Here is a 21,768-nt window from a genome sequence, read left to right as displayed (position 1 = left end):
ATATCTCAGAATGAATCGACCACTGTGTCAGTTGGTTTTGCTTAAATGTTGATCTTTGTTACAAGGAAATATTCAGGTGTGGGAAAGCAGACCATTGTAAAGGGGAAGGGGATAAGAAGTAATTGGGATAAAAACAAAAGACAATAAATATGAGCCTTACTAGCTATGTGGCCCTGAACAAGTTAGCCTCTCTGAGCCTGAGTTTCTTTAACTAGAAAGTGAAAGTAATAATACTTACAATACCTGCCTCATACAGTTGTTGTGAGGCTTAGATCTTTGTGAAGTGGGAGGCATCATGGTGCAGTAGAGAGAGTGTTGGATTTGGAATCACTGCACTTTACTAGCTGTATCAGTCACTTTACCCCTCTGGAACTCAGTTTCTTTATTTATACCCTGGGCTACCTGGGTGCTGACCGGGGTGACTGTCACCTCCTGTGGCTCAGGCACCAGCTGTGCCTTCTACCTTCCCTACCTTGTCTCTCCTCTGTATGTTTCTGGCTGTAAAGCTTTGATCCAATGATTCTACAGTTAAGTACTTTGCAAACCTTAAAGTGATGAACAAAGGTCAATTCTAACTATTATAGTGCTGTCAGGGCACCTTGCACATAGTGGGCATGTAAAAGGGACAACCTGTATTTTGCACATAGTGGGCACTTAAAAGGGGCAGCTAGGTGGCTCAGTGGATAGCAGTGCCAGGTCTGGAGTCAGGAAGACTCATCTTCCAGAATTCAAATCTGGCCTCAGACACTTACTAGCTGTTTGACCCTGGGCAAGTCGTTTAACTCTGTTTGCATCAGTTTCTTCATCTGTAAAATGAGCTGGAGAAGGCAATGGCAAACCACTGCAGTATCTTTGCCAAGGAAACCCCCAAAAGGGGTCATAAAGAGTCAGACATGACTGAAAAATGACTGAATGACAACAGGGCACTTAAAAGGCATGACCTGTCTTTTGCACAAAGTAGGCAGTTTAAAGGGACAGCCTGTATTTTACGTATTGTACGCACTTAAAGTGGATGACCTGTATTTTTAAGTGCTTACTGGATGCAAGATGCTCTGAGGAAACCAAAATAGTTATATTGTTGTTATTAAGTTGTGTCTGCATCTTTGTGACCCCATTTGGGGTTTTCTTGGCAAAGATACTGAAGTGGTTTGCCATTTCCTTCTCCAGATCATTTGACAAATGAGGAAATTGAGGCAAACAAGATTAAATGATTTGCACAGGGTCACACAGCTAGTAAGTGTCTGAGGCTGGATTTGAGCTAAGGTCTTCTGGACTCTAGACCCACCACTCTATCCACTGCACCCTTAGATGCCCTAAAATAGTTATAATTGACTTTTATTCATCTCTTTAAGGTTTGCAAAGTACTTGTTGTGGCTAGAACAAAGCATTAGTGACCTTTAAGCTTTATACAGCAGAAAAACAAAGTCAAAGAATTGAATTGAAAGGTTAGCTCTTCAGCCACAGATTTGCAATTTGTAGCAGCAAAGCACTTGTTCACTTTGCACAAGATACGTTCATTTTCCTCAGAAAGAGAGGGAGTGCTCTGCCTGGAGAAGTTTCTGGGATTCTCATTTAAATGTGTTTCTGTCATTCACATTCATGGTGAATGATTTCTGGTAATTACTAACCTAAATTGGAGGTGAGCCAGATACCTGAAGTCTTACTCATTTATTGAGGATTTGTTGTTGTTCAGTCATTTTTCAGTTGTGTCTAACTCTCCATGGCCCCATTTGGGGTTTTCTTGGCAGAGATACTGGAGGGGTTTGCCAGTTCCTTCTCTAGCTCATTTTACGGATAAGAAAACTGAGGCAAACAGGGTTAAGTGATTGCCCAAGGTCACATTGCTAATAAATGTTTGAGATTAGATTTGAACTCACAAAGATGAATATTCCTGACTCCCAGCACTCAGTCCACTGCACCACCTAACTGCCCCTTTATTGAGAAGTAGAACGACCTAATTTTTCTTACTTAGGCAGCTGGGTTGCTTAATAGTTAGAGCACTGGGCCTGGAGTCAGGTAGAGCTGAGTTCAAATTGGGCCTTAGAAGATTACTGGCTGTGTGACTACTGGGCAAGTCGCTTAATCTCTGTTTGCCTCAGTTTCCTCAACTATGAAACAGGGTTCATAATTCTGCTTACAGGTTGTTGTAAAGATCAAATGAGATTCTTACTAGCTGTGTGACGCTGGGTAAGTCACTTAACCCCATTGCCTAACCCCCCCTCCCCCCCAAAAAAGAAGATCAAATGAGATAATATTTGTAAAACACTAAGCCTGGCACATAGTAGGTGCTTAAGAAATGCTTGCTTCATTCCTTTGTTCCCTTCCCTACTCCAATAAATATTCTTCCCCCATCTGTCAATTTGGTACAATAACAGTTAAACACAAAGTATTCTAAGAACTTCTAATAAAAAGTACTTATATTTGAAATTTTTCTTCTTAATATTTGTACTTCCTTTTTCCTATCCATTGCAAAATGGGCATTTATCATTTGAGGCAATTAGATGGCCTGGATGGAGCACAGGATTTGGAGTCAGGAAGAACCAAGTTCAGATTCTGCATTAGATGTTTGCCAACTGTGTGATACTGACCAAATTCTTTAACCTTTCTTAGTATCAGTTTTCTTATCTGTAAAATGGGAAAAATAATTACACTTATTTCACAAGGTTGTTGTGAGGAACAAAGGAGATAATATATATTAAGTGCTTTGCATACCTTAACACAATGTAAAATACCTATCATTATCATTATTATTATTTAGCTATGACATACTTATACTTTTTCTATGTATAAGATTTATCATCCTAAACATATATCCCTTTGTCAACTCCTTTGCTGCATGTAGTGCCTAGAACACAGGTGGCAGTTTTTGGTTACACCTCAGTCATAAGTACCAATAATAATCATCAGGTAGCATTCCAAATGCTCTTATTTGATTTCCTGGGGAGACTGGGTGGGCACTTAGAACAGGTAGGGTAGCCTCTGGTCTGTCTTTTCAGCACTAAGGGCAGAAATCTCAGCCCTCCTACCACTTTCCTGTTCCTGCACCTATTAAAAACATAATAGTGATGCTTTCAAGAATATTGAATGAATAGAGAAACCCACTTGGAAATGCATAAGGTTCCTGTTAATGCCATGATGGACATATGAAAGCTATTCAAACTTCACTAAAAGATAATGCAGTTTTCTAACTCACCAGTGGGGGGCGTGCAGCTCACAGGGAGTTTACCATCCAGTTTCCTCCATCAGAACATCTGTTTCATCTGTTCTGCATCTCTGCCCCCAGCTGCCCAGGAGGCATGTAGAATTGTGGAAACTAGTTTTTGTCTAGGCTGTAGATTTCAGTAATTATGCATCAGTGTCTAATTGCCGCCACAAGCATGTACCATTTGGGTATTTAATTTTCATGTGAATGGTGAAATTTGAAAACCGAAGTTCACCTAAAAGGATTTCTGTCTGAATTAGGTCAGCTCTATCACGGAAGATTAGTGACTCTCTAATCATGTTTGGAAAGTGAATGCAATTTAGATTTTATTATAATACTTGTCTAATTATTACACAGTCAAACAGATGTCTTATCTAATTTATACATCAATACTTCAGAGACCCATGATTTCATCACTCCCTGCAGCCCTCTACCAGTACAGATCTCAGGCACTATATACTCATCTACCATCTCCCACACACATCTTAAGAGATTATCCTGATGAGTTGTTAGGGCTGTGTCCCTCCTTCCATTTAAAAAAAAAATCACTTTGTGGTCAACCTTCTCATGATGAAACCCTGCAAATTTGATTCAGCTTGTTCTCATGACAGACATATAGACCATAACTTTAGAAGACCTGCTAAAGTTTACAACCTACTACCCTAGCCCTTGAGAATCCAGTCACTTGTACAACATATTATGGCATGGAGGTAGGAATTTCCTGAAGTACATGATGTCCAAAGCAGGAAAAAATTCCTAGAATATATAGAATAGAACATGTATATAAAAATATATTCCTAGAACATATATATATATATATATGCATATATATATATATTTGAGCCCCCTCTTGGGAATTTGAAGTAATCTATGTTTTTAAATGGGGCTCAGAGCAGATCTAGCCAGCTATCAGTTCTTCAGTTAACTCAGGCCACTTCCCATCTTTTTATATACCTTCTACCCAAGGATTCTGAATGTTTTCATTACGGAACACAGCATCTCTTTGACCCATAGATTCACCCTCAGGTATGAGCCTGCTATGGCACTTTGGAGAGATCACATGTGGCTCTTCAGCATTTATCACAAGAGATTAGGGTCTTTCTAACAATCAGAGCTGTCCAAAAGTAGAGTAAGTAGCCTTGGGAGTTAATAGGTTCCCTCTCATTTGAGATCTTCAAGAAGAGAATGGATGACCAATTGTTGGGAAGGTTGTAGAGTTCACTATTTGACATATAAGGGTTACACTGAATGGCCACTGAGGACCCTGATAACTCTGATTCCAAGATGCCATGAAGAGAGTTGAGGGAAAATGCTCCTTTATTCCTTGGTCTAGTGAACAAGCAAGGGAGAAATGTCCAGTCATATAGTATTAGAAAATGGCAGTTTTGGCTGTTCTTCTTGAGACACTGTGATACAAAGAATCCTCATCATTTGAGGTGTTATCAAATGCCATCTCATCTTAAAACTATTATCACAAAGCATTAGGAGAGCAGTATATTGCTCTCCAGTTTTATTTTGTTGTTGTTGTTGTTGTGGTTTTATTTTTATAGACATAAATTCAGTCAAAATTAGTGTCAGATTTTTCTAAATTAATCTAGTGTATTTCACAGAAACTTATTTTTATGCATCTGCAAAATGCAGTTCGGGGAACATAATTAATTTTTATGTAGGCATACTTAATATCTTTTTCCTTTCTCTCACCAATCTTGCTTTTATGTCATTGGAGTTTATATTTGGGGCAGTGCTACTGCCACAGCAGAACCCTCAATTAGGAATACACACACCTTATTTCTTTTTTTTAATTAATTTATTTTGACTTATCAACAATCACTTCCACAAGCTTTTTAGTTTTAAATTTTCTCCCTGTCCCTTCCTGCCTACCTCCCCAAAACAGTGTGCAATCTGATATAGGCTCTACATATACATTCCTATTAAACATATTTTCACATTAGTCATGTTGTAAAGAAGAATTAGAACCAATAGTAGGAACCACAAGAAGGAAGAAACAAAACAAAACAGAAGGGAAAAAAAGAGCAAATGGTATGCTTTGATCTGCATTCAAACTTCATAGATCTTTCTCTGGAACACACACCTTATTTCTTAACTGAGTTATTATACAAAGAAGTATATGATTAAAGATTATTTATGTACATTTGTTGCTTTTGAAATTTATTTCTTTGGTATAATTGGAAAAACGGTAAAGGTTTTCTTCCCATAAAATGTTAAAGTTTTATTAATCTATAACAATCCATAATTTTTTATATGTAGGATATCTTGATGAGAAATGCTTCACTACTCCATTGTAATTAAGAGCATATAGAGGATTCTCTTATGAATTAGATTGATGAAGATGTGAATATTGCATGAGGCATGTGGTGTACATGTAAATTCTATATGTGTGTGAATGAAATGTGCTCTCCAGTTTTATAAGTTAAGCATATATACCCAAGACTAAATGGAAGGCTATTCAATTATCCATTTAATTCTTCAGGCAAAAGTTGATTGTTAAATCTAATAAATTTGTCTCTAATTCATATCATAATCATCAAAGGCCACGCTAACTCTGACAATATGTGGTACTGTTCTAATATTAGGACCGAGACACTTGGTCATGGTCTCTTCCCTCTAGGACTTTGCAGTTACAGATTTTAGAAGATCACCTAGACATTGATGACTGAACAAGCAGTGGGAGAGACCACTGGCCATGATTTCATTAGTAACCTGAGGTCACTTGGCCATACAAAAGCTATTGATGTACCTTGCTACATGTCATTCATATACATCCCATCCAGTGAGTGTGGAAGGAATGCTACAAACTTGACTTTGATGCTGATGGGCCTCTACACTTCATTTTCAGTTAGTCTCTTTTGCCAAAAGAAGAAGCTGTTAACGGTGTCAGATGCTACAGACATGATGCAAATGATTGCAATGAAGAAAAATCTACTGCTTTTGATATTTAAAAGGTCCCTGGTGACTTTCAAGAGAATAATTTTGGTAGAAGGAAGACAGAAACTAGAGCATAAGAGGTCAAAGTACAAGTGGGTGGTGAGAAAGTAGAGTTAGGAGATGACTCTTAAAGGGTAGGAAAAAAGGGGCAGCTAGGTGGTGCAGTGAATAGAGCACTGACCCTGGAGTCAGGAGGACCTGAGTTCAAATCTGGACTCAGATCTGACACTTGACACTTACTAGCTGTGTGACCCTGGGCAAGTCACTTGACCCCAATTGCCTTGCCAAATAAAAAAAAAAGTAGGGAGAAAAAGGAGAAATGAGCAAAATAGTGGTAGAAGGAGGAAGAAATATTTCTCTTTTCTTTGACTGACTCCATTCCTTACCACCCACTCATTTTTTGGCTCTCTGAAATCTGTTTTCCTCCCTTAAAACCCTATTCAGACCTTCTCAAAAGCCTGAACTAAACTCCTGATCCTCAAATCCTAAAGTCTTTTCCCAGTCTTTGTTTTTATTTATTTTTTTTAATTTTTACGCAATTGGGGTTAAGTGACTTGCCCCAGGTCACACAGCTAGTAAGTGTCAAGTGGTTGGTCTGAGGCTGGATTTGAACTCAGGTCCTTCTGACTTCAGGGCCAGTGCTCTATCCACTGTGCCACCTAGCTGCCCCTAAATTTTTTTTTAAGGCAATTGGGGTTTAGTGACTTGCCCAGAGTCACACAGCTAGTAATTGTCAAGTGTTTGGTCTGAGGCAATATTTGAACTCAGGTCCTCCTGACTTCAGGGTCGGTGCCCTATCCACTGCACCACCTAGCTGCCCCTCTCAGTCTTCATCTCCATCACTTCTCTGTAGCATACAGTACTGCCAGCCATGCTTTCCTCTTTGAAACTCTCATCATGACACTCACAGTCCTGGTTCTCCTACCTCTCTCACAGATCCTTCTCTGCCTTTCCTATCAGATCCTCTTCCATTTTTCCACCCCTAATTTTGTACACTCCTCAAAATTTTACTCTTAACTTTCTCTCCTTTGTCTATGTTTGCCCTCGGTGGTCTTATCCATTCCAATGCCTTCATCTATCACCTCTATGCACTTGTCTCCCAAATCTGTATCTCCAACCATAACCTCTTCCCTGAGTTCTAGTCCTGCATAGATAATGACTTGAATTAATTAGCTTGGCCCCTAAAGCAGCTCTGTGTCCTGACCTATACTTACAAAAATATTTATAGCTGATCTTTTCCAAAGAATTGGAAATTGAGGAGATGCTCATCAGTTGAGGAATGGCTGAACAAGTTGTGGCATATGATTGTGATGGAGTTCCATTGTGCTATAAAAAATGACAAGGTTTCAGAAAAAAGAAAAAAAAATGACAGGACCTATAGGAATTGATGCAAAATGAAGTGAGAAGAACCAGGAGATCGTTGTGTACAGTAATAGCAATATTATAATGATGATCAACTGTGAAAGATTTGGCTACTCTGATCAATACAATGTTCCAAGACAATTCCAAAAGGCTCATGATGAGAAAAAATGCTATCTACCTCCAGAGAGAGAACTGATGAACTCTGAGGGTGAATTGAAGTATCATTTTCCCTTTTTTGGCAATATGGCTAATACAGAAATATGTTTTGCATGATTTCACATGTATAATTTATATCATTTGTTTGCCTTCAGGGGGAGAAGGGAGAATTTGGAACTCAAAATTAAAAAAAAAAGAATGTTATAAAACAGATACTTTTTTTTTTAAAGCATCTCTACCCTCAGTGGAATGACTATCTGCTGGACTGCCACAACAGTTCCACAACCACCACTAGACTTGTCCTAGGAACAATATTGCCAGCACAGTGTAGTGGATAGAGAACTTGCCTTGAAAGCAGGAAAACCTGTATTCAAATCCTGCTTCTGACACATACTGACTTTATGACTCTGAGCAAGTCTCAGTACTCCAAGCAACTCTCTTAGGCCACAAATTGTCAAGATGGTGCTGACCAGCATCGGTAAAGAGAATTTCCTCATCTGGGAAATTCATTATACCGATTAAATCTCAGGTCCAGGCTCCATCTCTAGCCCTGCAAAATTAGCTGGTTGCAGCTCTGCCCCTGTTAAAATTGAATGTAATCTGTTCTAACTACACCAAAAATCTGGGTGCTCACTACGAGAGCAAGTCGCTTTCCCCCTCTGGACTCCAAGTTAAACCCTCTAAGAAGGGAAGGATAATGTTCTGTTTCTACAAAGCTCTCAAGGATAATCTAAAATTTATGAACAAGTGTTGAGACACTTAAAAGAAAAGAATATCAGTCTGTCTTTAAACTATATTTATACTCAGTGATACATACTGGCCAGTGTATTTTAATGTATTGCTTCTGTAATCAACATTTTGTTTTGCCCTTATTGAAATATTCATGACACCCGATTCTAAAAGCGTATAAGCACACTCTACATATATACCAAAAACAAGAGAAAAAAAATATAACCGTAACTCAGGTCAAGGGAAGAGACAAATATAAGCTCTGAGGTAGGAATTTAGACAGGGAAGATACTCCATATACCTCCCCTACCTTTTGGCTAATGATAAATCTAGGACAATAATACTTTAAACCAGGATCAGAAAATATTGCAGTGCAGTGTAAGAGGCATGAACTTGGAATTAGGGGAGAACTGGGTTTGAATTCTGCCTCTCATGCCTCATTTACCCTTCTTATGACCTTGGGTAATTCATTTTACTTACTCTGAGCCTCAGTTGTAAAAAGGGGATAATAATGCCTATACCTACCTCATAGGACAATTGAATGAAATAAAAATATTTATGCAAAAAATTTCACAAAACCTAAAAATACATAAATATATTACATTAATTATGTAACATATATAAATGACTAATAATAATAATATTATTAGTCCTTTATACTGTGGTATGAATGAATTTCAGATCCTCACCTAACCAAAAGCAGGTCTCAGAGAGTCTGAGAGGTAGAGAGGGCACTACTGAACCAACTTCAGGATTTCACACAGGGTTTTCATGGCTGAAGCATCAATATAAGGCACATATCTTCATGCATAATGGTGGAAAAGAGAAAATATGAGAGAGGGGTATTTTTTTGAGAGACAAAAAGCGTATTGACAAAAGAGCGCAGTGTTATAGCACAGCCAAAGAATGTTAGAATGTTAGATGACTCATGTTGAGCAACAATTAAATTGGCATGTCACTGGGTCCTTTTACTAAGGGTAAATCTAAAGTCTCAGGATCACAGAATCAGAAAGTTGGAAAGGGGCTTAGAGGCCATATAGTTCAACCTCTACATGAACCCAAATCCCCCATATTATGTCCCCATTAAGTGGTCATCCAGTTTTTACTTGAAGACCTCTAGGAGAAGAAACTCACGTCTTCCCTAGGCAAGCCATTCTGCCCTTTGATAGTGCTAATTCATAGGACTATGTAGACGTAGACCTGCAAGAGACCTTCAAGATCACCCAGTCCAACCCTCTCATTTTATAGGTTAAGCAACTAAGCCCCAAAGAAGGGAAGTGACTTCTAGTGTCACATATGTAGTGAGAGGCAGAGCTAGTATTTGAACTGATTGTTGGGAAGGTTTTCCTTCCTTTCAAATACTCCAACAGATCTGTGATCTCCCTGATTTAGGAGTTTCCTCCAATGATGTGAATCACAGCTCAACCACTCTGCCCATCTATGACACTCTTGTTCATATTCTCACAAAAGCTCATCACAGGAGGTACACCCTTGGTGATGAAGGCTGTCATCACTTTCTCCTGCTATCTTTCCTTACACGAAAAACAAATCTGCCTCTTTGTATCTTTGACGCAAAGTATTCCTAGTTCTTGTTCTCCTCCAAGTTGAAGCAGAAAAAAATCTATCCATCTTTCACACGCAAGCCCTTCATAATACTTGAAGATAGTTATCATGGACCCCTGTCTTCTCCAGGGAAGTTCTAGCAAAGAGAGAGAGGGTGGGAGTTGGTCCCCTGAAGTCATGAGAGAAATCAACATCCCAAGTTCCTTCACTGCACAAGAATGCATCCATATCTCCTTCCTATTCAGGAATCACCACTTCTCCTTCCTGCCTTGCAGAATTGATTTAGCATTGATTGTTTTAGAGGAAAAACCATAAGGTACCTCCTCCAAAGCCTTAACTTTGCATTTTATCTTTAGGTTAAATTGTTTTATCTTGTTTGAATCCAGAATTGAATTCAACTAAATTCAGAATTACATAGTGAAAATGGAAAATTGGCTGCTAGCATTGGGTACCTTTTCTATATTGATACTATCTCCTAATTTCATTTTTTTTTTAAAAAGATGAAGATACAGATGTTTCACTGAGCTGAGTTCCATGTTTTTAATAAACTATGATGGCTGCACTCTGACAACCAGAGGAGTATTTCATCCAAGTCCTTGGCTTCTGTCACTGTTCAGCTTGTCTTTTACACACTTCTCCTTCTCCAATCAGACCACAAGAGATGAACAGCCTCCTGATTGTAAGGCCCCACCCTCTTGGACAGAGAATACTCCTGCCTAATGGTATCCTTGAGACAAGGAATTTTTTAGCTTTATATTCAGATTGAACTGCTGTGAAGTTCCTTTCTGGGCTCAACACCTGACTCCCTCGACTTCATTCTCCACCATTTCTCAGTAACCTTCTCGCCTTGGAAGTTTCCTCCTCCCCACTAGCCTTCTCACCCTGAAAGCTCCCGGTATTCCTAAAGTCCCTACCGGTGACTTGTCATTTCCTCCTGGAACCTCTCTTCTAAGGACAGTACCCAGACCAACCATATTCACTTCTTCATTCTTTTCAAAGCTCTTCTCCTGGGCCCTTCTTCACTCCCCTACTTTTCAGCTTCCCTTTATGTGTTCTTATCCCCCATCAGTCTATAAGGTACTTAAAATCGAGGATTGTTTTTCTTGTTGCTTGAATTTGTAATCCCAGTGCTAAGCACAGTGTCTGACCCACAGTAAGTACTTGATATAGGAATGCTTGTGGACTTGACATGAAGGGGTAACAAATATCCACCACCCAAAGTAGGGGTTAATGAATTTATTAAACTGATTTGGATTTTCAATCGGATTTCAGCATGTGACTATGGCTAAATAGTTCTCTAAAGTTATAATAATAACAGTAGGCATTTATATAGCACTTTATACACATTATCCAGGCCAAAAGAATCACAGATCTGGAGCCAGAAGGAATTTCGGAGGCCCTTGAGCCCAACCCCCTCACATTGCAGACAATGAAACAAATAACTTACCTACAGTCACACAGATAGTAAATATCTGAAGTGGGATTTGAACCCAGGTTCTCTTCCTTCAATGTCAGGGTTTGTTTGTTTTTTTCCATTGTATCACTCTGCCTTCACCAAGTAGATGTTGTCTCATTAGTTCCACTCAACTATCTCCAAAATGGTGGAAAGCCCACTGGCCATGAAGTGAGTAGACCTGAGTTTATATCACAGTTACTATCTATTTGGTGTTGGGCAAATAGCGTATATTCTTTGGGCCCCAGTTTTCTCATCTGTAACATTAAGGGACTGGTCTGGATAGCTCCCGAGGTCCCTTCTAGCTTGAAATCTATGATCCTTTGATCCATGGGGAAATTAAGACACACAGAAGTGAAGTAACTTACTGCAAAACTAGTGTTGGGGGTTACTAAAATGAACCATTTCTGTGTTTCTGTTAGATTGAAAATAAATTAGAGATGGCAAGATAACTTAATCCTGGGAAGTTCTAGCAAAGGGAGAGAGGTTGGGTGTTGTTCCTCTGAGTTCAACGCAATGAGGTCATGAGTGAAAGAAATCTGCCCCATGAAAGAAAAGGCTATTCCCAAACACTGAATCATGCTGTTTGGATTAATAATTGGAAAAACATTTCTTCTCTGAAGTGTCCTTGGCCTGGAACCAAATAAGTACCAGTTTTCTCTCATGTAGATGTTGTTCAGTGCTTAGAGTAAAATGGTACAGATTGTAGCACCGATGGATTAACAGGTACAGAATGAATCTTTCCGATGAAACATTAGAAGACTCCCAACCTCTTCTGATTCAAGAGGCAGGGAAGATTCAGGTCCCAGTGACCTTCCCTGAACACATGCCTTCCCTTCTGCCTCACACCAGCTGAATGGCTTTATTTCTTAGTCCTGCCCCTTCCTTGGCCACATTTCAGTGGCCAAAATCAATGGAAATGTCATTCAGTTCAATTCAACAAGCACTTATTAAGTGGAGGATTTGCCCTGTGGTTGCAGGAATAGCCCTGCCCAGACCCTGCTCTCAAGGAGTTGACAGTCTGTAGATAGCAGTGTTCCTAAGCACTTTTTGTTTGTTTGTTTGTTTGTTTGTGGAACCTTTTTGGTAGTCTGTTAAAGCCTATTGACCCCTTCTCAGAATTTTTATTTAGTTGTTTTTGGTCGTGTCCAACTTTTCATGACTCTTTTTGGGGGATTTTCTTGGCAGAGGTACTAGAGTAGTTTGTCATTTTCTTCTCCAGCTCATCTTACAGATGAGGAAACTGAGGCAAACAGGGTGAAATAACTTGCCCAAGGTCACACAGCTAGTAAGTGTCTGAGGCCAGATTTGAACTCATATCTTCCTGACTTCAGCCCCAGCACTCTATCCACTGTGCTACCTAGCTGTCCCCTTCTCAAGTGTCTTTAAATGAATAAAGTAAAATACAGAGTATTACCAAAAAAAAATTATATTGAAAATATAGTTATCAAAGTATTAAAATAACATTTTCAAGAGCCACAGAATAGAAACACCTGATCTAATTAATGGAATATGTACTTTTATATTCACTAAGCTTTATAAGTGCAGATTATTTCTCAGTAGGAAGATAAAGAATGATAGAATTCTTATTCACAATAATAAAATAAAGCATATCAAACTATAGAACAGGGAAACATTTTTCTAATGTCTTTAGTAGTCATTTATCATATACTAAGGAACTCTTTATGTTAACTGCATTTAGTGACATTTATCACTTTTTTAATACCTCATCTGGAACTAAGAACTGTGATTTCATCAGTATGAATAATCCCAACAGTGAAAAAAAATGGTCCCCATCCACATGATAATGGATAGTTTCATGAGTCATCATGATCAAAAAATATTCCTCACCCTGAGGCTGCCTTTCTGCTCAGCAAAGTGGGTTCTTAAACAACAAACCCACAACCCTTCTCCTGACCCTTATTCAAAACCTTTCCAACTTTCTAGAGCCTGCTAGTTTTGGCCTAGCCTTTAAGAGCACAAAGTCACCTTCACACTATAATGAAGGTAGGCAATATGTTGAAGCAGATAGAATGCTGGACTGGGCATCAGGAAAACCTGACTCCAAGTTTCTTCTCAGGCACTTACTAACTATGTGACTCCAAACAAATCACTTAGTCTTATCTTTTGTTTCCTCATAGGTAAAATTCGAATGGTAATATCACCTCCCTCTCCATCTTCTGAGAGAATCAAATGAGCTACTATATATAATGTGGTCTACAAACTTTAAAGTGCTATGTAAATGTTATTATTATTATTATTATTAAATGCTATTATTGTTAAGTTCCTAGTGTAGAATTGAAGAAGGACTTTACGGGGGGCTACTCTTTACTTATTGGATAAGATCAATTTTACTCTTTTTGTCTGAAAGATTTTAATTATTCCCATCTTTCAGAATTTTCTGAGTCATTTTTAACAAGGGTGAGGACTTTCATGCAGACATTCTTAATCTGGGGTCTGCGAATTCCTTGTTGTCCTCGTTTTTTATATCTTGATAATTGCATTCCAATATAATGGTTCCCTTTTTAATCCTGTGTGTTCTATTTTATGCGTTTTAAAGCATTATTGTGAGAAAGGGTCCATAGGCTTTACCAGACTTCCAAAAGGATCCATATAACACACAAAGAAGGGCTAGGAACCCCTATTCTCACCCCTGATGAGGAGCTGAACTCAGTAAGACCTCTCACCTTTCTTCACATAGGCCTTTATGGTGGATGAACAAGCCGCGGAGAGAGCAAGGTGGGAAGAGGCCTCCAAAGAAACAATCAAGAAAACAACCAAACCTTGCCCCCGGTGCCATATACCGGTGGAAAAAAATGGTGAGTCTGTCTTACAGGTTAAAAATAGTCAGGGCTTAATGAGGCCATCATCTATGCAAGTTAGCCGTATGATTACAATCGTAGACAGAGTCATAGATCACAGCATCCAGGCCCAATCTCATTGATGATTCTTTTGTGGGATTTCAGTCTATTAATTTCTATTTCAGTTACCGTCTGTAACGTAGCAACAATTATGTAGCTTCCTGGATATCCCATTCGTGGATGTATTTTGAGGTTCCATTGAAAATTTCGAATTCTTAGCTTTTGAAATTACTTCATTTGAACAGGAATCTGTACCTTTAGAGCTGGAAGACACCTCTGAGGTTATGAAATCCACCCATCCCCCATTTTACAAATAAGACCCAGAGAGATATCCATATATTGCACCTACTGACATGTTAGCAATCATATTTCCATTAATGTTTAAAAAGAGATATGCAGTAAAAAGATTGCTAGAGGTGAAGGCTGAAGTCCTGTTTATATTTCCTAATAGAAGCATAGGTAAGATCACTTAAGCTATGTTACTGAGCCAGTGCTTCTTCTTTTGAGGGGACGAAGGCACTTGTAGCTATAAGTCTATGGTCCTGTGTCCTAAAAGATCATCAGCTGGATTAAAATCACAACAAAAGGCATGAAAGTCCTAACGAATTGCTGGGCTCTTCTAGTCCTAGAAATGGATTCCTTTTCCTATTCTCTGAAACCAAATGGCTGTCATGCATCATTCCCTAGAGTAGCAGGTATAAATTGCCAAGTAAACTCACCGACGTTTTGTCTAGGAACTTCTACAGTCTAATTAAGACTCAATGAAAGTTCACTTGGAGGCAATATAGCGTAATAGTCAGAAGATGTGAATTCAAATTCTGACTCTCCCGTTTATAAGTTCACTTAAATTTCTCTCGGCCTCACTTTCTTCATCTGTGAAATGGTATGGGGAGTAGGAAGGGGCCTTGGCACCCTCAAAGGTCCCTTCCATCTCCAACTCTTTGATCCAGTGGTAGTACTGTGGGGACCTGCAGTACTAGTAATTGTTTGTATATCAGCTATTAAAGAGTTTGCCATGTTTTCTGCTCCTTACTATTGTTGGAAGATTAGTATTCCTTTACCAGCAGTGCTTAGCTTTGTCTGTCAGCAGAACCATTAGTATGAATTAGACTCAGTGGCACTCATGTTTCTTTCCGTTGCTATCAGTTGAATGTACAGTTTCACCATCTCTGTTTCTGTGTCTTTTCTTTCTTTTCCTGTGACTCGGTTTCCACAATTTGGTACTATCAGATTCGTTATAATTTTATATCCATTACATATTTGTATAGAATTTTTTTTTAATTATTATTAAGACACCTCACCCAGGCTGGAAGCACAGGGACCACTCAGTAATAGTTTAGTAATACGTCCTGCTCACTTCAGCACAAGAAATTAAATCTCCTCTGTATACAGCTTGGATCTTTTTGTGCCTTCTTAGGCAACCTGGTGGCTCCCTATTCCTGTGGGCTTACTGTATTAATGTCAAACTTTTTTAATGCAAAGACCAGCAAAGCCCAGTCCAGTCTAGAACTCCTGACCTCAAAAGATCCACCAACTTCAGCTTTCCCGGTGACTGGGATTACTCCCACCACCAAAACCCTGTTAACCTTTATATTAAAATTCAGACATTCTAAAGAACTCAGATGGGTTTAAATGTGTACCCCAAAGAAGAAAGTGCTATGTTCAAGTTATTTTCCTTAAAAACTAAAGAGTGTGTGGAGAATCCCAATATTTCTTAATGTAACCTAGATAATATATACAATTACTTAATTTAATAATAGCTAATGATAGTTACCATTTATATAGCACTTAATCTCTCTTCCTAAGTTCAAATCCACTCTCAGACACTTACTAGCTGTGTGACCTTGGGTAAGTCTCTTAACCTTGCTTGCCTCAATTTCCTCGTCTATAAAATGAGCTAGAGAAGGAAATGGCAGATCACTCCAGTATCTTTGCCAAGAAAACCCCAGATGGGGTCACAGAAAGCTGGACATGCCGTAAATGACTCAACAACAGCATTGTGTCAGTTTCTATGCTAAGCATTTTAGAAATAGTAACTCATTTGATCCTCACAACAACCCTGGAAAGTAGGTGCTATTATTATTCCCATTTTACAGTTGAGGAAATAGAGGCAAAGTCAGACAGCTAAAAAGTGTCTGAGGTCCAATTTGAACTCAGGGCTTCCTGAATCCAGGCACAGTGCTCTCACTCCACTGCACCACCTAACTGCCCGTGGAACCTTTTTGTTGTTGTTGTTATTGTTCAGTCATTTCAGTTATATCCAGCTCTTTGCAACCTCATCCAGGGTTTTCATGGCAAAGATACTGGAGTTGTTTGCCCTTTTCTTCTCCTGCTCATGTTACAGATGAGGAAATTGAGGCAAACAGGGTTAAGTGACTTGCCCAGGGTCACACAGCTATTAAGTGTTTGAGGTCAGATTTAAACTCAGGAAGATGAGTTTTCCTGACTCCAGCCCCGGCACTCTATCCACTGCACCATCTAATCCTAAATGCAGTAAATTATAATGAAATAGGGTCTTTAACTTTTTGTTATTATTGTTGTAGATCTATGATTTCTTTGGTGTAGGGAATTCCCAGTGTAGAAACTCCCTCCACCAATATGGATGGCTAACTCATCTGCAAGGAGTAGTCTTAGAGAATTGTCTGTGGTCACACAGCTAATATGTGTCAGAGACAGGACTTGAATCCAGGTCTCCTAGACTCTAAGACAGGCCTTCTATTTACTATACCACACTGACTCTCATAGTATACATGTTCAGAATTGATTGGGATTCACTGGAATTGGGTTTTGGGTGTCTAGGTGGCACAGTGGATAGAGTGCTGGGCCTAAAGTCAGGAAGTCTCATCTTCCTAAGTTCAAATCAACTCTCAGGCACTTAGTAGCTGTGTAACTCTGAATAAATCAGTTAACCGTGTTGCCTCAGTTTCCTCATCTGTAAAATGGGCCACAGAAAGAAATAGCAAACCACTCCAGTATCTTTGCCAAGAAAACCCCAGATGGGGTCAGGAAGTGTCAGGCACAATTGAAATGATTCAACAAAACAAAGAATTGGGTCTCACAGTAGACTCCCAGTGGTAAAATATAATAGCATGAAAACAATGATTGGTATAATTTGGCAAGAAGGCAAGAGAGAGGGAAAGGAGAGGAAAGGAGTAGGAGGGGGAGAGAGAGAAAGAGAAAGAGAATGAATAACAGAATAATAGGTAGAGTTAAATAACAAACCCATTCTGGACTGAATGATCCAGAAAATTCTATCAGAAGCAGATTCATTGCTGGAACCATTCAGATAATTGCCTCAGTATTTCAATCTACTTTGCTAATGAAGACTTGGGTTTCCTGCTTCAGAAGCAGATACTGTTTGTATTTGGGAATTTTGAAGTAAACAGGCTAAATTGTGAGGCATTTGCTTTATTTTTTGAAAAGCCAATTCAGGAAATGCCAATCTCATGTGCAAAGGAAAAGGGCATTATAGCTCACAATCTGCGTGGAGCTCAGACTCCTGTTTTCTAAATCTTACCAAATTCTACCACACTGAAGAAATATTGAAAGATTAGCCACAAGGGCATTGCTAACAGAGATGGAGATCCAGCCTCAGAGTCCAGAACGCCTGTGCCCACCCAATTGTCTAAGAATGAGTTGTGGAGCAGATATTGACCTGCATTGGTAAAAGGAGTTTCCTTCCTGGGAGTTACTAACACCAGTGAAGATCACGGGTTTGATCTACATTTAAAACACACACACACACACACACACACACACACACACACACGCACACACACACACACACACACACACACACATGCACACACACACGCAGAACCATATAAATGCCCTAAGGGGAGAACTATAATATACTCAGATATTTAATTGTGATTTCAACAGTTTGGATTTCATACTAAGGATGCATTTCACAGCCCATCCATACCTACCCAATCTGTATACCTCTTGTCTATTTCCTGCCATAATTTTGCTGCAGGATATTTGCCCAGCCTGCTTTTGTAATTAACCACAAATCATGAAACATAATATAATTTGTCAGAAAAAGCCCCATGGGCCTAACACAGTAATCAAACTCATCATTTGCTACCTTGGCCCTTGACAAATAAGAGTGGTTGGTTACTGAAAACCTTACATTCACTTTCATCCTTTTGGTCAATTACATATTTTTAAATGTAAAAGAAAAGCGTTCTGAAAATCTCATTCATTTTGACCCTTTGTTACTGGTGAGTCAGTCTCATTTTAGCAACGACCATTCTCCCTCTTGTGTTAACAGACAAACACTTGTCCTTTCATGTCGTTTGCTCTAGAGTTCCGAGTAATCATGTCCTTTCCTCCCCACTCTGCAGGAGGATGCATGCACATGAAATGCCCTCAGCCTCAGTGCAAGTTTGAATGGTGCTGGAACTGTAGCCTGGAATGGAACCGATCCTGCATGGGAGACCACTGGTTTGACGTGTAGCTCAGTAACAAAAAAGCAGGGACAAGCTTCACTGACTACCCTGAGACAACTGGTAACATCCCAGTTGGTCCACTGGCCTCTTGTCATTTTAATATTCTTTCTTTTCACATGAACAAAAAGAATTTAACATTATGCTTCTTCCAAAATTCGCTCGAGACAAATTATGGTAGAATACCATTTCAGATCTCATTTTAGACACTGTTTTAGAACCCTATGGATTCGAGCATGGCTAAATGTAAGACACTTAAATGTTGTTTACCAACCTCTGTAATGCATAGATACAACAGGGTAGATTCCAAGTGGAGTTTAAGCATTAACTGTGGATTACCTGTCTCCTGTGAATTTAAGACAGACTTGAATTACCATATGAATTCAGCTCTCTCAGGTTTCATTTTGTATACTTGACTTGTAGTTTTAAAAAAAATTATTGTTAAATGAGTCACTGGAATGATTTGAAGAGATCTTTTGTGGCTCATTGTCAGTGGGTTTGTTTGAGATTGATTAAGTGGTTAACCTTTTTTTTTTTTAAATGTGGGTCACAGCTTCAATACTAATATCTCCATTTAAATTTTCACAATACCATAGGCAGAAGCCAAAATTTTATTGGGGAAAATTTTTGTTTGTTTTTAAGAATAAGCCCAATTGATAATCTTAAATTGTATGGGTGAGATTGTAGCTAAGCATAATTCACCATATCAAATGAATGGGAAATTGGGAAAACTTCATTTGAATTTTGAAATGCTGAAATTATGGGGAATTAATTAAAACAGTGTGCTCCTATAACATCTTGTTGATTTTCATCTTAGAAAAAAATGTTCTCAAAATTTTTAGGAGTGTCAAATTTTAATAAAAATAATGGCATTTCTGAGCTTGAGAACTTTTCTAACAGTTTGGATCCATTGTGAAATTTAATAGAGATACTAAATCATAAAATTTAGGTGCCTGTTATAGTAACGTGATAGAAATCAATTAGTAGTGGTGCTCAATGTTAATTAAAAAAACATATTGTTAAACCAGAATGTTTATAAATATTAGCTTTTCTGGGCCTACATATGATACCCACCTAAATCTCTGGCAGGAAAGATTTATAATAAAGGGAAATAATATGTACCTAGTATGTTAGTTTAGCACCTCTACTAATGCCCTATTGGTTTGAAAAACTACTATTTTCCAAATGGGCAGAGCCCAGGAGGGTCTATAAGCATCCAGTGATATTCATATTTTCCCAGGGATATTTATTTTAAAGATGTGATACACTAAAAAGCAAGTCAGCACATTTAAAATATGATCTGATGACATCGCTTGAATATTAATGGGTGCTTTGAATCCCATTTGGTGTAGCCGTAACAGGCAAGAAATGTATAAGGACATGTTCATTTTTGTTAATGTCTGTTAAATTCATGATAACAAAGAAAAATTTTTAAAGTAATCGTTTTAGTAATAGTAATAGTTTTGCTTTTTAAAGTAATACTTCTCCACTGACAAAGATTTGTACCACATGCGCTAAAGAAGAATTCTTTCACACAGTTCTTAAGTGAAAAAGTATTACTCTCCTGAATAGCTGCTGTCTTTAGATGAGTCGTTTGACTGTATTCTGTGGAGGAACATTAGAGAAACTAGTAATATCATGAGTTTCATCAATACGTGAATCTATTAATGATGATTTTAGGGTCCCTAGTAACTTAAATCTATAATATCACTTTTGTTTTAATCCATATTTTTTTGTTTTAGTCCAAAATGTTTTATCTATCCTTAAAGCCATGAGGCTTTAAAGACCTGTTAGAACAAAATTTAGTCTGAGAAAGACAGACTCAGGGGCATACCATAGTACTTCTGGCCCCACCTACTCCCACCTTAACATATCAGCTTCTTTTCCTATTTCCTCCTAACTCTATCCTGCCTTGCCTTTCAATCTGTAGGGATGCCATAGACACTATAGGGCAAAGAGAGTTATACAGTCACAGTATGAGAACAGAGGTGCCTTGAACACCTCCTCTGGGCCTTGCACTCATGGCAAAAACCACTGGGAGCTCACCTTATGACCCTGAGGGTGCCAAATCTGCAATTCTGTACCCTGGTCAGGAAGCTGGGAAAACCCAATGAAATATCCCAATGAGAAATGGGAGAGTCACAAAAGTTACTTCCTACAGGTCATGAGTCAATAATATCCCAGTGGTGACTCAGAAATCACCTCACTGTCATGGAGCCCAAGTAAGACCTCTTGGGTAAGAATGGAAGTTGAATAAGTGATGACCAGCTCTCCTACAATCAGCAGCCCCTGACTGATGACCTCATATGAATGTAGCTGTGGCAAGGCCAAAGGCAAACTCATCTCTTTCAGTCATCTGGCCTAATGCAGACTCCTCGATCGTCTGGCGATCTTTTTTTTCTTGATTTTTAATGACCACCTGCTTCCAAATGTGTGATGTTTGGGTTTAGGAGATTTCATTAGCTATTATTTACACAGAGCCAGTCCCATTGCATCTATCTCCTAAACTGTTTTGCTTTGTGATATAATTATATAATATAATGTTTTATTATCTGCTTTTTTGGGATGATAGCTGTTTTTTGTTCCAGAAAAGAAAAATAGGTCTGAGTTATTAAGTGGGAAGAAAAAAAAACCCAACCAATGAATGTATTATAAGTGATGTTATCTTCACATCACATCAACAATAAACATGAAATGTGTATCAAAGTTCTCAACACATCACAAAGAACAGAAATAAAAGTTCTTCACAAAAGTATCTTTGTTTTCTATGCAACACCTAAATCTGTCCTTCAGTGCGCCAGCAAAAACAATCAACAGCATGATTGTAACTTTGTTTGACGAGGTATTTTCAATAAATACTGAAAATGTGGTTGGGGAAATGTGGTGTGTTTTGTCCAATGAGCCAAGCTCCCATCCTAGAAGAATTATTTGGTAATTCAGTGGTTGGTTTTTAGATGTGTAGAGCTGAGTCCCAGAATAGTTCTGCTTGCTCTACTGTGGTTTTGGAGAGAGCACTGTCACAATACAAAAGGGTAGTTATAAAAAGCC

The 21,768-nt window shown here is 38.6% G+C and overlaps 1 protein-coding gene across 1 annotated transcript in view; it reads left to right on the top strand.

Annotated features, from left to right (window-relative positions):
- The window catches only part of LOC114031409 (E3 ubiquitin-protein ligase parkin-like), a 1,828,862-nt gene extending 1,807,308 nt beyond the window's left edge, over positions 1 to 21,554 (top strand). Inside the window, exons 11-12 of the mRNA XM_027846472.1 lie at positions 14,113 to 14,230; positions 18,619 to 21,554. Of these exons, the coding sequence (XP_027702273.1) occupies positions 14,113 to 14,230; positions 18,619 to 18,731 (231 nt within the window). The 3' untranslated portion in view covers positions 18,732 to 21,554. The remainder of the gene's footprint in view (positions 1 to 14,112; positions 14,231 to 18,618) is intronic.
- The last annotated feature ends 214 nt before the right edge of the window (positions 21,555 to 21,768 follow it).

Source organism: Vombatus ursinus, unplaced genomic scaffold (assembly GCF_900497805.2).
Source record: "Vombatus ursinus unplaced genomic scaffold, bare-nosed wombat genome assembly UNPS02015175.1, whole genome shotgun sequence".
Taxonomy (NCBI): Eukaryota; Metazoa; Chordata; class Mammalia; order Diprotodontia; family Vombatidae; genus Vombatus; species Vombatus ursinus.
The sequence above is the reverse complement of the archived record's forward strand: the minus strand, read 5'-3'. Positions and strand labels throughout refer to the sequence as shown.